The following is a 15,446-nucleotide window of genomic DNA, read 5'->3' on the forward strand; positions in this document are numbered from 1 at the left end:
TTTACTGGACAAGGCTTTGCATTGGGTGGATTGCTCTCTTGTGTCCCCCTAAGGAATTCAGGGCTTTCCTTGCACGGCCAGATACAAAGTCAGAAGCCAAAGATGGACACCTAGGCTTTCCGCACTCTGGTTCATACTGCTTCCTCAACAGGCAGCCAACACTCTGTGCCTTGGTTTCCCTACATCTACAGAGGAAATCAGTATTGGTGCATCCAGTATAAAAGGTTGTAATTAGATCACAGGAAATGGCTATGAGAAATGGACTCCAATTCCTTGCCCTGAAATGTACCTCTCTCTCTTCTGCCTGTGTTAATCTTGAGTTGGCTTCCTCATCCTTTCTGGGTCTCATTTTAAAATCAGAAAATGGAATGTGAACCATGGGTGGCTGCTGGTGATGGGGCTCAGGTCTTTGCCTGGGCCAGGGTGTACTGCTGCTTCCTTAGCAACCTAGGAGTGAGGACACTGGATCCTTTGCACCCAGCCATAGTGCCAGTGGTGGAGTGCCTGCAGTGTCTGAGCTGGACCTCACCGAGAACTGGCTCCTCTGGAAGGCTCACAAGACAGTCCTCCTGCCCTAATTCCACAATGGCCTCTTGGCTGTGGGCATCTAATACAACTCCTTCCTGCAAGCTGCATATGGCCCATTCTAGCTGGGTGGCCACTGCAGTGTGGGGTGGCACCTCCCAGCTGGGCCTGCCCCACTGCGGGGACCCTTGCATCTACCTCTGGAGGTGCGGTGGCTGGCCTGCTATGGGCCTGCGCCATGGGCCTTTCCTTGGGCCAGCTTGAGCTCAATTGGTAGAACTGGTATCCAACCATGAAAGTGACAATGACGAGGCCACTGCTGAAGTCCTTGGTGAAGCTGGCCACCTGCCACCCGAGTGAGCAACAGGACTGTGGGGACCAACTGGCCCGAGGACTGAGACATTAAAATCTGAGCTGCCTGTGCTCCAAAAAATAAAATAAAATCAGAAAGTCATCACTTTCTCCTCTCCATCCTTCTTCCCTTTCGGAGAAAACCTAGTGGGTTTGTGAGGCACATGGAGTCACAATTTTACCTTTCAAGGTCCCACACCAAACTTGCCTGAAAGTTTTCTAGGTACCATGGATTAACATCTCTCTTTAGCACCTCAAATCCAGGGTCTCTTGTGTCTCAACCCATCATTTGCATGTGTCCTTCTTTACCTGTGTAATGAGTTATGTACTACGTGCGGATATCTGGGACACTTCCTCACTAGAGCACAAGGTTTTTGAGGCAAAACTTGCTTTTTTGTGTCCTCTGTAATACTTGTAGCACTCAGCATACAACTGAGTACTTATCAGGGTATCAAAGATATTTTATAGTTGCTCACTGATGCCATTAAGTGTGCTTGGAAAATGTAGGGCTTGAAGCACTATCAATAAGGAGGTGGAGAGATAATGATGACAGCTGACATTCATGATCACTTCTTATTAGTGAGGTACTGTGCCAGGGGGTTCATGTACCTTATTTAACAATGCCATGCAGAGGATTATTAATGGAGATTTAGCGAACAGCCTCAAGTGCTGGGCAGCTGGGCCCTGCTGGAAGGGTCCGGAAGGCTGGTGTGGGATTGGGTTTACAGACGAAAACCAGAGATTTAAATCACTTGCCAAAGATTGCACAACTAGTGAACCAGACCTAAACCAGGCGGTCTAACTCCCAGTCTCTTGCTCTTGCACAATGTTCTACTTCCGAGACCACATGCATGGATTCAATTATTTCACAACACAAACTTACAAAAACAAATCTCGGGGGGAAAGGAAAAGGGAAAACAGAAAAACAATCTGGAGCTAAATTGGTCCAAGAGACAAACTGAGAAGCCAGTATAAATATAACTGGGGAAATCAGAATAAGAGTAGAGGATTAGTTTAATGTCAGAACCCTAAGCTGTGAGTGTGCACTATAGTTTTGCAAGATGTTACCATTAGGAAAGAACAGGCGCTCTCTAGGTAATCTGAATTACTGTTTATGGATTGACTATCTCAATAGAACTTTCTATAATCACAGCCATAATAAAACACAGTCATAGGAAGGAGAAGGTCATTAGCCACCACTGAGTAATCACTTGTTTGCTGAGTCTTCCTCTAACATACCAGCATCTAGTAGATACCAGATAACATCAGCAGCACACTGAGAAACAGAACATTCTTGGTCTCAAGAGCCTCAACTACAATGGTTTATGGGGCCCCCTAAAAGCCCCTTCTTTATTTTTGTAAGGTTTCAGGAACTTAGAGGAACCATGAAGTATATTAAGACAGAATTTTCCCTGCCTGGATCAGAATGGGGCCCTCATTCAGCCTTGATCTAATCCCATTCCAGCCTTCCAGACCTTTCCAGGAGGGCACAGCCTCACAACACTCAAAGACATTTGCCACATCTCCTTCAATACTCCACCTCCCCTACACCAATTGCACACATCTCCAGCACCCACTATGTCACCTCACCTGTGCCCCTGACTGTCAGGATGGCACGACAACACACTGCTGTCCCCACGGCCAGCGGCAGCCAGAGAAAGGAGGAAATGAGGCAGAGTCAGGGGACACCAGCCAAAGCCATCCAAGCCCCAATAGTTCACAAAGCCCAAGTCCCAGAAGCCCAGCAGGCTTCATGCTGACTCCTACGGCATGCAGCATGGATGATGCAGGAAGTCATGGGTCGGTGGAAGTGAAAACTTAAGCACTAAAACCCAGAGCTCTGTGGACAGATGGGTGCTTTTTGCTTTTTTTTAGCCCAGGCGTAACTGGAAGTTTTTATTCCCATCAGAAGGTCACAATGACCACAATCAAAAATGGGTGACGGATGTTTTTCAGAAAACTTCAGGGTTTCTCAAAGAGAAAAAAAAGTAGGAAAATATAAAATGAGGATTTGGCACAATAAATGGGGATTCCCAGCATATAAAACAGTGTCTAGCAGCAAACACAATGAAGCAACGCAATGTTATACACTTAAAAGTAAACTGTACTTAAAAGTAAACCTGAAACAATTCATAAAGCCTAATACTAATTCTGTTTTTTTTTTTTTTAATCAGGTCCGGGAATCAAACTCATGACCACCTGCTTGCAAGGCAGGTGCTTATGCCACTGAGCTAAATCCCCAGCCCCTAATACTAATTCTGATACAACAGAACAACAGCCAGCACAAGACTTTATGGAACGCAAAGGAGAAAAAATCATCCAAATCAGAAAATGACAAGAGAACAAACGTAGACCAGATATGAATGGAGAGCTGCTCATACCTTAGTGCAGAGCACTAGAAATTGACATGTGAGCCTTCTGTGTGGCATCTGCCTTTTGTGTAGTGAGGCTCCAGATTCCAGTCTGGTGAGTCGCTCTCTTTCTCGATGTAGATTCGGTTAGCCTCAGCTAACACCTGAAAGGATGCTCAGTCAAACACCTCTGCCAAGTACAGACAAGCATCTGGACTGGAGGCTCCTCCTCCAGGTAATCAGCCACCCCACCCCACACTCTGAGCAGCTCAGCCTTGTAATCCTGGCATCACTGCTGAAGAAAGAAGGGTGGGCAACAGCAGAGAAGATCTCAGGGCCTCCTCTAACTGTAGCAATTGGAGGAGACATGTGCCCCAGTCACCCACCCAGAATGTCACACCTGGAAGCAAGGTGGATGACGGGCTGCCACCTTCCATACTCCCATTTTCTTTAGTATCAGCATACAAAGCAATTCCAAGCCAAAGATTGCATCTGGATTCAGATGGTGACTATTTTTTGGAGAGCCTTGGGCCTGAGGAGCAAGGGAGACTGACCAGTGTGGCTTGATGTTAGTGTCACTGGGACCCAGACAGTGCCGGGGCTCTCAGACCCTAACGAAGACACGAGTTTCCATGATACCCAGACTCTCGGTCCTCAGTATAAGCGACCCTTAGACCAGGACACTTCTCAAACAAAGGGACCATCAGCCCACACTGGAGCAGAACTGTGTGACAAGTAATGAGCCAGGTTCATGAAACTCATGTCCAATTTCAGCTCCAACACTCAGAACCGGGCAGTTCTGGGAGTGGATCCTCATTCTGAGCTTCTGTCTTCTCAGTGTAATGGAGATAGCAGCATCCAATCCAATGGCTCGGTGATATTACATGCTCATTTAAACAACCCTCTTGGGTGGTCATGGGTGCCCCCAGTTTACAACTGAGAAATTAAAGCTAGCAAAGATTAAATAGTTCACCCTCGTCTCAATGTTCTGTCAGGTCCCTAATCAGTGCCCTTTCTGCCACCCCACACTAGAATCATCATTCATTCACTATACATTTACTGCAAGCTGACCAAGTTCCTGGTCCTGGATACTCACTGCAAATTATTCTTCCAAGAGTAGAACTGGCCTGCTCTAAACAATTTGATCCTACTCTTGTGGTAACCCCTGAAAAAGCAGGCATATGCTAACTGCGGCTACATAGAGAAGGCGCTGGTACTACGATGCAAACATCTCTGCTCCCGAGCTCTTACGATCCCTGTGATCAAGGAGGGAACAGCCTGGTGAAATGCACAGAAGAGGCTTGAGAGCTCACATGTAGAGTTTTGTCCATCCAAGTGTGGTTGGGGACAGCTGTCTTGACATTCCTTGGGAGGCTCTTAGAAATGCAGAATCTCAGGCCTAACCTACACATACTGATTCCAAGTCTGCAGCCTCCCGTGGTCCTAGCAGAGCCTCGTGTGCAGGGAGGCTGAGAAGCACCATGGTAAGGGACAGCCCCTTCCTTGAGCCCAGCCAAATAGCCTCCTCCCAGCTTCAGCTAGGAGACACGGCCCATCCTCTCCTTGCCAGGCAGAGCACATGCCTAGAGAGTAAAGCAGGATTCTGAGTGACCATGGGAGCCATGTCACCACATTGTACTTCTCCTGTCTCCTCCTGAGCTGCTGGAGTCTTGTCTCTCCATGTCCTAGAGCTGCTGGAGTCCTGATGAACCCTTCTGTGACTAAGTAGAAGTCTCAAAGCAAGACCTTGTCACCATTTAAGGAATAAGAAATAAAAGAAAAATGGGCATGGTACTGTGTATTATAATCCCAGCACTCTGGAAGGCTGAAGCAGGATAATTACAAGTTCAAGCCCAGCCCGGGAAACTTAGCAACTCAGTGAGATCCTGTGTCAAAATAAAAAATGAAAAGGGATAGGGATATAGCATAGTGCAAAGGCCTTGGATATAATCCCTAGTACTGCCAAAAAAAAAAAGGGAAAGGAGTTTCTGCCCTTTCCACACTATCCCTTCCTCCTCCTGGATTGTCCTTTACTACAGAAGAGGTAAGCTTAGGACAGCATGGCCCCAGCACAGCCCCTCTGAGACAGCAAGCTGCCTGACCACCCATAAAGACAGCACTGTCACTGCAGGCATGGAGGTGGCTGGTACTAGCTGAGCCCTGTGACGCAGGGAATCCTCGAGAGATGACCAGACAGGGGCAGACACATCATCAGGCCTGCTAGTGTCCTGCCCCCACCCTGGCTCTGCAGCCCCATTACCACTCTGCCTTTGTTCCTGTCTAGTGTGTGTGTTTTGTGTGTGTGTGTGTGTGTGTGTGTGTGTGTGTGATTTTTCATGTGTCTGCTCTGGGCTCGCAGAAGCCTGGCAGAAATCATCCTCAGCTCCTCCTCTGTCACTGCCCACAGTACTAAGTGCAGAAACTTGTGTGCAGCAGGAGCTTGATAAATATTATTTGTATTCACATGCACATATGTTCTGGAGGTCAGACCCACAGCTCCAGGCTAACAAAGAGCTACTCACAAGCAGGCATCTATTAAGTAGGGCTAGCAGCACTTTGAGATTCTATGAGAGAAAACAGGAAGGCTTCCCTTGAACAATCACATACTGTGGCTTGAGAACTCAGACAGACATAGCAAGCCTAAAATACCAGACTCGTGTACACACTGCTATGTGCCAACACAATGGCAAGCTCCTGCTCCCGTCTTTTGACTTGCTTACTGATCAGCATTTTAAATTATTTCTCCCTCTGGAACTTCTACCATTCACCCATAACCCCATCCTAGCCAGGTACACCAAGTAAACAAGATGAGAGCAAAACAAACAAACAAACAACTTCCCCTCAAAAACCCTCTAGAAGTTAGAGTCAAACATAGCAGCTTATGCCTTTAACCCTAATACTCTGAGAGGCTGAGGCAGGAGAATGACAAGTTTGAGCCCAACCTGGGCAACTTAGCAATTTAGTGAGATTCTGTCTCACATATTTTTAAAACAAAAAATTCTTTTAAAGGTCTGGGAAAGGATAGAGGAAGCAGGGAGGGATAGAAGAGAAAGAACATAAAAAGAATTAAGGTGTTATGCATATGCACCAACTCCCACGATAAATGTAATCATTATCTCCTGCAAATCTGTACTAATAAAAAGGGCTGTGGACGTAGTTCAGTGCAAAGGCTGTAGTACTGAAAGAAAAAGAGAAGAAGATGAAGAAGGAGAAGAAACCCAAAGTTAGAATGGGAGATGGACCAAGATCAGAAACCTTCCTCTAGATACCCACAAGTATCTGGCATGACAGCCTATCATTCACCATCCCCCTCATACCTCACGACCAGATTTACAGCTCTCAGTGCTGCATAGCTTGCTCACTGGAGTCTCCAAAAAGTCTCAATCAGGTCCTCAGAAGCCCAGCTAGAATCTAAGGAGACTTCTCTCTGCCCTTGAACAGAAAATTGTAGGGGATTCTCTAATGTTGTTTTCATTATAACGCATAGGTGGATACAGATTGTGGTTTGGATTCATTATGGGGCTCTCTCCAGCCATTTGTCCAACTTACCCACATTTGAAAGTTCACTTTGATCTAAATCAAGGAGGTATGAGGAACCAACAAGCACCAGCAAGTGGCCAAAGTCAAGGATTCTGACTATATAGAACTGTGCAGTCTAATACAGTAACCACTGGCTACATGTGGCTATTTAAACTTAAACTTAATTGAAAGTTCAAATCTTTAGCCATACAAGCCACATTTCATGTGGCCAAGTCCCATGGAAACAGTGGCTACCATGTTGTACAGCATAGATACAGAATATTTCTGCATCACAGAAATTTCTATTGATCAAAATTCACATTGAGAATTAGGTACTTTATTTGGAGTTAAGAATGGGGTCTTCTGAGAACTTCTCTGCTCTCTCCCAGTTTGGGATGCTGAGCAAAGTGGGTACATTTTCACAGCAAAAGAAGCAATGTGCTAAAATTCTCACATAAACACAAAGACTCTAAAGCAAGCTATGTGGCGGAGGGCTAGCCCATGTGCCCTCTGAGCATGCATATATGCACACATATAGGATGTACTTTTAAGAGAATCCATCTTTTTGCTTTCGTCACAGCGCTGTGAAGTCACATGCTGCAACCAGCTTACTGCCAGAAAACTCACATGCTTCCTAGTTCTAGCCAGAATAATTTTCTGCATCCTGCTGGATGATTTTAAGCACTGGGAGCCCTACTTTCTAACCTTTCAGAAGACAGGTCAGCACTCTGGACAGCGACACGTTCCCTCCAAGGGCTCCTGAAAGTTCCCGCATTCATTTCCCTTCCCACACATCCCTTCAGAAGGAGCCAACCCTTCAGAATCCTAGGTCCCTGTGACCCAACTACCCTTTCACTTCTAATGCTATTCTTCCTTGTCTTCAGAGCAAGAGCCAGCTCAGCTAAGAAGCTCCAAGTGTTTCATTTTCACTAACATCAAGATAAAGTCCAACACTTTGGTCCAAAAGCCACAGTCTTCTGCAGCGTGGCCCTGCCCAACCCTCCAGCTGCTCCTTCAGCTCCACCAGCCCAGCCAGCTCACTATTGCCTCCCTCCTCCAAACCTCTGACTATGCTCCCTCTTCTCCAGCAGAAATACCCATTTCCTTCCTCTGCACATTCAAATCCTGCCTCCACTGCTCTGATATCCCAAAGCAACTTTGTTTAGACTCTCCTTTAGGGAGCATGATTACATATCATCTTGTTTAATTACAGTTGATATATGGTTTTTAAAGTTCCAGGCGGGCCAACATGCATAAGAACTAGATTCTGCCAGCAAACAGCCATACAACCACAAAGGTCATGCCATGAAAGTCTTCTAAGTCTCAAATTCTTGATTAATGAAACAATTATCTTGGACTAAAGCATTTCTAACCTTCATGAATCAAGGATTCTCACAAAACAGCTGCCTAGAAGAATGTATACATAGTATAGATTTCAAAGAATAACTGCAAATGCAATAAATATTTTATAAAATAAGGGCAGAGCCCAGCGCTGGGTCAGCTGGAGAATCCTGGATTAGTTCCCAATGAGAGTTCCAAAAGCTTTAATTCCACCCTGTGTGTGATGATTACAAAGAGATCTAGTTTCTGTCTTCGCCTGCGTCAGCATAGGAAAACCGTCTGTGTCCTCAAAGGCATTTTTCTTCGTAAAGAATGTGTCACCTCTGACATGTGGAAAAATACCACACAATGGGTATTACAGCAATGGCATGATAATAATGCTCCCCATATAAATTTCTCTCATTTAGGTCAACTGACAGCCCACAGCAATGTACTAACTTTATTGTCAATTACACATAAACCCAGACAGACAATGGAAAATAACAAGAAGCACAAATGGTGGTGGTGATGGCTCAAAATAAAACATTGATTGGTCTCAAAAGTTAGTATGGTCTAAGAATATGACTTCCAGTTTCAGCTCAATACTATACTTCCTGTCAAAATAACTGTAATAATACTTCCTCATAATTAACATCCTTTCTCAAAGTATTCACTTTATGTCTCCCACACAATAAAATGGAAGAGTAAACAGTTGTGATGGTGCACTCTCACAATCCTAGCACTCTGAGAAGTCGGGGCAGGAGGTTCCCAAGTTTGAGCTCAACCCAGCAACTTAGCAAGATCTTGTCTCAAAATTTAAAAAGATAAAAATAAAAAAGGGCTGGGATGTAGCTCAGTGCAAAGGTCTTAGATTCAACTGCTCGTACAACAAAAGAAATATATGAGGGTGATTATTTGCTCTTGCACAAGGAAAAGTTGAGGAAAGGAAATGCATAACAACTTTTACATTGCAAGTGAGACTAGAATCTGGTCAGAATAATTTCACTAACATAAGCAGCACATGTGTGTGTGTGGGTCTGTGTCACGCACACATCTTCCATAGGAAGGAAAATATGAAATACACTGATCCTGGAGCTTAAAGCTTCCACTAAATCCTTGTTTAAAAAGAAGTGCTACTGCCAAAGCCAATTGGCCAGCATCAGTTAAAAAGGAGGGATCTCTCTTTACAGGGAAAAGTTCTTGGAATTACTCTGCCAAACGTTTACTCTCATCCCAGAAAATCACAAGATCTGAGAACAAAACGCTGCCTCTGGTCAACCTGCTCCAGGTGGCCTACACCAAACCCAGGAAGGCCAGCTCAGCACGAAGGTAAAATGTGTCTGTCCCTAGAAGACTATACCCAAGCTGGTCATCCGAAGTGCTGAGATACAAAACAGAATGACCCCAGCACTAGCCGGGAAGAGGAACAAGGACTGTGGCGCTCACAGCACACCCACTCTTTCTCTAGCACTCTGATCACAGAGTCTTCAAGTGCTGCTTCTCAAGACCCACCTCGGGTACTCTGTCTTGCAGGATGAAGCCCAATATCTTAATCAAATTTACTGTCCATCTTCTGACACTGTCTGGAATTAGCAAGTATCCCTCATATTTGAACGCATATCTTTTAGCATCTGTAGGGCAGAAACAAGGTCACATAAATCTCCGCAATGCTCCAGAAGATGATATGATATCCCTGACCCAAACAGCAGGTGCTCCATAAATGTGCAGTGCCGATGATGAGGATGATTAGAACTTCCAGAAAGTTTAACTGCGAAGTAAGAACAGAACTGTGCACCAAGTTCAGTATGTGGCATGCAGAAAAACACACCAAAAGAGCTGGGGATTTAGCTCAGTGGCTTAGGTACCTGCCTGGCAAGCTTCCTGTTGGTCATGAGTTCAATCTCCGGTACCAAAAAAAAAAAAAAAAACACCAAAAGGGAGCCCACTTGAAAGAGAACAATCTTCTTCCAACTCTGCGTGCTCAGGACTTCTCATGGTGGACTGAGACAGCCATCCTCCCTCTCAAGCCCTAAGAAGCTGATCCTGGGCTGTTTATCTCATTAACTCTGTTTATTGTGATCCTGGTAAGAGGTTCTGAAGCCCTCCAAGCCAGTCTCTAATTAAATTCATTAGAACAGATTGGGGCTTTCTTTCTGGATCTCAGAAAAATTAACACCACGATTAGCATCATAATGACAGGAAGGGGTCTGCCAGAGAGGCCTTGCAGGAGGGGGCCAGCCCAGAAGGGGAAGAGTGAGGAGGAGCAGGTGAAGGAGAAAGGGCAGATGCTCCCAGCAGCTGCTTCCTGGAGGAGAGGAGCTGCAGGAGCTGAAGGGGATAAGGAAGCCTGAGATAGTGAACCCACTGTGGCCCAAACACTCCAGGGGATTGCATTTGGGAGAGGAAGGAGTGGACAAGAAATTAATCCTAAAGACATGGCTTCCAGGTTGTGCACTTGCAGAGACGGTGGGTTCTGTAGTCAAATATCAGTTTAAATTCCAGGTGAGCAACTCACCTGGTTTGTGATCTTAGACAAGAAGCAATCTTTCACAATCTGTTTTATTACCTGTAAAACCAGAACCCTAACAGTATCTCTTTCACAGAGTTAATGTTTATGATGATTATTTGAGATGATGTATTGAAATCACATAGTGGGACACCTAGCACATAGTGAGCACTCAACAATGATGACTATCAGTATGGTGCCACTTCTATTTCCCTTGCTTGAAGAAGGGTGGCTCCAGAGATCTCAGGCTCGTTGGACAATCTGACCAATGCCCTGGGTCAGCAAAACTGCAGAAGTGCCTACCCAAGCACCCGGCACAGCCATTACCTTCAACAGATGTCCCCCTGCAGTCCCAGAGACCAAGCCCATAGGCGTCCAACATCCAGCCCTGCCTCCAGGCCTGAGCCCTCACTGCTCCCTCTGAGTCAATACTCAAAGGCCTGGATCAAGTTGCCCCAGCCAAGGCAGAGGGCCAGCCAAACAGCTTGGGGACCACTCCAGCTCCTCTGCCCCCTGTGATCCCTCTGCCACTCTTCACTTATGCTACGAACCCATCTAGCCTCTTTTAAAGTACTTCTTGTGCTTACTATTTTTCAGATTGTTCTCCCCGGCTCAATTTATATGCCCAGTCCCCAGCACAATTCCTGACATAGGCTCAAAGGCTGGGGACACAGTAATGAAAAGGACTAAATGGAACATGTGGAGCATGAGGCTGGGAGTCTTCCCTTTGGGTTCTTCTCCTGGTTCGACAGTGGGTGTTCCAAGTGACCTGTGCTTGAATGTTTAACTTCTCAGTGTGTCTTCTGCTCCAGTCTCCCCTCCCCTGCTTGGACTTCCTCAATGCCTCTTCATAACCCCAAGACTCTTTCCCATATGCTGGAGTTCACAGTATTTGCTTCTGAGCATGACATTCTTGCATGCACGTGCTATTCCCTTGGCAGTTGAGAGCTCTCTAAGGGAAGACAGGCCTCTTTCCTCTGACTTGTTCTGACATTCTAAGCATTTTCACATTTTGCCCTTAAAACACAAGTGCTTAAGAGAAACAGTTGGGAGAGTTAAGTGGCCTTGATCTCATCCCATAGTTCCCTACAGGGTTTCCCCACTTGGGCTGCAGCAGTTTGGGAGGAGGGCTTGTTTAAATACCCACAGAACAGTCCCTTCTTGTCTCTTCAAGCTGGTAATCTGAAACACCATGAATCTCACCTCCTGTTCCACCCTCTTCCTGATGGCCATCTTCAGGGTCAGCCCGGAGCTATTGGAGCTATCGTTCCTTTCTGGATGCACCAACCAAACCATCTTCCTAGCTGTAGGTGAGAGGAGCCAACACCATCCAGCTGTCCAGGCTCCCCCGCCCCAACTCTCACTCAAGCTCACCTGCTCTTTATGTGATGACCTGTCTCCCTTTCCATCACACTAGGAGTGCTGAAGGCTCTCATTTTGTTTTACTTTTCCTCTTAGTACTTAACAGAAGAGCACACAAAGCCTAATGAGTTTTTGTGAAATCAAGAAACTGTCTACATCCAGCCTTAAATGTCTGCCAGAGGTGGGTAACTAGTTGCAACAGCATGATCAGAAGCTTGGAATCCTATCCCTCAGTCACTACAGAAATAAGATCTTGCTCTGGTTAGGTCCTCTCAGAATCCAAAGCCAAAGCTTCACCTCCAGCCACCTCCACAGTGTGAAAAGGACCAGCCATCGTAGGCACATCTCTCAGCCCACAGAGAGCCAGTGAAGCATAATCGCCAGGTCTTGCCCAGTTCCCTGGGGAGCTGGCTCTTTTCTCTGTGTACCTTGGTTTAGCCTTTGTGACGTCAAAAAAGGAAAAAAGAGTGAGATGCATTGCACAGAACTGGGAAATAGGTATGCTGTTATCAGAATCCCCCACTTTACCCAAGCCCCAATCAAGTGATTCAACGTCAGAGCCTTCACCCAATCAGCTCGAGACAACAGCTGCAGGTGATGCCGCCTCCCTGTACCAGGAAAAGCTGGCAGCCCAGAGACATGGATGCCAGGGGAAGCTTCCGCCCCACCCCTACCGAGGATGAGGAGGGCACAGGTACCAGCAGGGGTCAGCCAGTTGCTGGAACACACTCCCCTGGCCAGGCACAGCCTTTGGTGCATACTGAGGTATCATACATCACCATTCAGATTTCCAAAGGGAGGAAGCTTCCCAGAAAAGGGGCAGGGTCTGTGCCGTTGCTCTCAACCTCCCAACTCAAGCATCTGGGCCTCAGCCAAGGTCCTCAGGGCAGGAACGGGACTGTCATTGCCTGTCTCATGGTGACAAACAATTTCTGGAGCTACATGTGACTGTCTTTCCTCATTTGTGTTCTCTGTGTTTCTGTACACACACACACACACACACACACACACACACACCTTCAGGTGAACTCAAAGACCAGGGGGAGAAATAATTCCCTCCAAAGTGGCTACTCAGTCAAGACAAAGGGAGAACATATTCTGTGCAGAGCAGACCATTCATTTGAACTCTCCCTGCAGTGTGATTTCTCTCAGGCCCTTCCTCCTCAGCCTTCACCTCCCTTCCTCTCCCCATAGCCCACTTTCACAGCTGACACGGCCTGGATACTGATGGGCTTCTGTGCTCCCACACATGTTCCTTGGGCTTCGGCTTCTGCTTAAAGTTTTATGTGGCCTGCCCTTGCCTTGCTGGAGATAAGATCGGACCCAGCCGGGTGCACTACATTTCCATGGGTAAATGAGTTGCTCTAGGCCCTCATGCCAGGAGAGACAGACAGAAAGGGGGCATTGTCGTCCACTCCTCCGGACCAAGGGAGGAGGCATCTCCATTCAGCACACACACACACACACACACACACATGCACACATGCGCAAACACATGTACACGCACACACATACATGCACAGATACACATGCACACGTACACACAGCCCTTGCCAGGAGCCAAGGAAGGAACCAGAAGCAGGCCCTGGCTCGGAGCAAGCCAGGGGCTGCTGTGGGGACCAGAGTCTAAGTGATTCAGCACTCTGCCCACTCAAGATAGAGCCTGATGTCAAAGTGCTGACTTGCAGGCTGAGGAAAAGTCCTTTCCAAAGTCCCCAGTTCTCCAGCTGTCTGGTGAGGCTCTCACCACTACACTCGACTCAGGGTGAGCTACTGAGCCACCCTGGGAATCTGCCCTTCCCCATCCTTATGCTTAGCATCCTCAGAGGCCATCTAGGAAACAAACCTGAATAGCTGAGGGGAGGGGAGGCTGGCTTGGAATGCAGAAGCCTACTGACCCTCAGCACCCTTCTCCAGGCCCTGACCAGGATCAAAGGTGCAGAAAAGGGCTATAAGTGGATTGAGTCCACAACAGAGAGTCCATCCAGCATGCAGAGGCCTACACGCCCTGGAAGAAGGACCAAGGGCCTGCGAAGGAGCTAAGGACAAGCCACCTGGCAGCCCTAGAAGGTCGAGTGGAGAGGGTAATGGGTGGCGGGCCAGTTGGAAGCCAAGGGGAGCAGGTGGGGTGCTTGGGCAGGATTATGGTGCTGAGGAGTCCAGCCAGCCGGCAAGGGGTTGTACAGGGCTTGAAGGGGAACCTGAAGGAGGGCTGAACAGCAAGGGAGCTCTCGACAGAGGCATGGGGCAAGGGGTGGAGGAGGCAGGAGAGAGGTTGTTGTCAGGTAGGAAAAACAGGCCGAGTAGGGAAATGACCAGTGGGGTGCTGTGAGAAATAGGGGCATAAGGGCCAGCAGGGCCCCTGGATGACGGAGGTGGGGACAGAGGAAAGGGGCAAGAGGATAAGGATGCAGGAACGGGAGGGGATGCAGGCACCTAGTGAGAAAGGGTGTAGGGTAGGGAAAGGAGGGGGCTGCACGGAGTGGACTGAAGACGACGCCAGAGTAGGACGGGTCCAGGGCAGGTGACAGCGGTGCAGACGAGAAGGCGCAGGGAGGTGGCCCGAGGGGGAGGGGACAGGTCGGAGGATGGAGACCGACGCAGGAGGCGGGAACCAGGGGCTAGACGGGCTTCCATAACCCCCGCTCGACCCCCGCCTGGTCTCTCGGGCGTCCGCGCTCGCCTACCTCCGAGGGCTCGGGCTCCGGCCCCGGGCGCAGTCCGTGGTATCCGCTGCCGGCGCCACCACTTCTCCCGAGGCCCCTGCAGCGCCTCTCGCCGCCAGCCACCGCATTAGGGCAGAGACTAGCCCGTGCGCGTCCCCGGCGGCCGGCGCGGCCCCGGCAGCCTGCGTGCGCGCCCCCGCGCCCCTCCCTGGGCGCGCCCGGCGTAGGCCTGCGGGACCCGCCGAAGAGGAGCCGAGGATGCTCGGGCGCCGCCACGCCCCTCCCGGCGAGCGGAAGGGGAGATCTGGGGGTGCCGGGGGAGCGCGGCTTTCCCTTCCCAGCCCAACTAAGATAGTAATTAGCGCCCAGTGTTTTTGCTGAACGCCGGCGACTTGCCGAGCACACTGGAGAAAATCGCCAAAGCCTCAGAAGTGCCATATATGTGTCGCGCCTGTACCCCTTCACCTGGGGACACTAATTGGTGGGACAGCTTGTCTTCCCAGGGCTTGGGCCATCACTTGCTTAGGGTGCGCTCTCCAGGAACGTTTGTTGACTGAAGAGTAGTTAGATCCTTGCTTGTTGTGAGCAAGGTTGTGATGACTGCTACTGGGGCTGGAGACTTTTTTTAAAGGAAGAGGTTGTGTTTGCCTAGGAGGACTCAGGCCCCTCTCCCAGACTTGAGTTAGGATGGCGATCAGAGATCCAAATGTTAGTCCTACCACTGTAATTAGGTGACATGAGCAGGACCCTTCAGTTTCCTCAAGGCCTCAAGACAAGGGAGAAAAGTTGACTTCCTGGTTGCCACAAGTCCCTTCTAGCTTTGATATGAAAACAATCCCTGGATCA

The 15,446-nt window shown here is 48.3% G+C and overlaps 1 protein-coding gene across 18 annotated transcripts in view; it reads right to left on the minus strand.

Annotated features, from left to right (window-relative positions):
* Window positions 1-14,779, minus strand: part of Nfasc (neurofascin) — a 164,023-nt gene extending 149,244 nt beyond the window's left edge. For 14 of the 18 annotated variants that reach the window (XM_063240064.1, XM_013157892.3, XM_063240065.1 and 11 more), the window contains exon 1: window positions 14,622-14,777. In XM_063240064.1, coding sequence (XP_063096134.1) covers window positions 14,622-14,728 — 107 coding nt within the window. In that variant the 5' untranslated portion in view covers window positions 14,729-14,777. Of the gene's footprint in view, window positions 1-14,621 lie in introns of all 18 variants that reach the window. The other 4 variants (XM_023567212.2, XM_023567211.2, XM_005005879.3 and 1 more) reach the window with 3 other exon arrangements.
* Between the last annotated feature and the right edge of the window lie 667 nt (window positions 14,780-15,446).

This window comes from Cavia porcellus, unplaced genomic scaffold, assembly GCF_034190915.1.
Source record: "Cavia porcellus strain 051 isolate PalLab524CR breed Dunkin Hartley unplaced genomic scaffold, mCavPor4.1 scaffold_29, whole genome shotgun sequence".
In the NCBI taxonomy this organism is placed as follows: domain Eukaryota; kingdom Metazoa; phylum Chordata; class Mammalia; order Rodentia; family Caviidae; genus Cavia; species Cavia porcellus.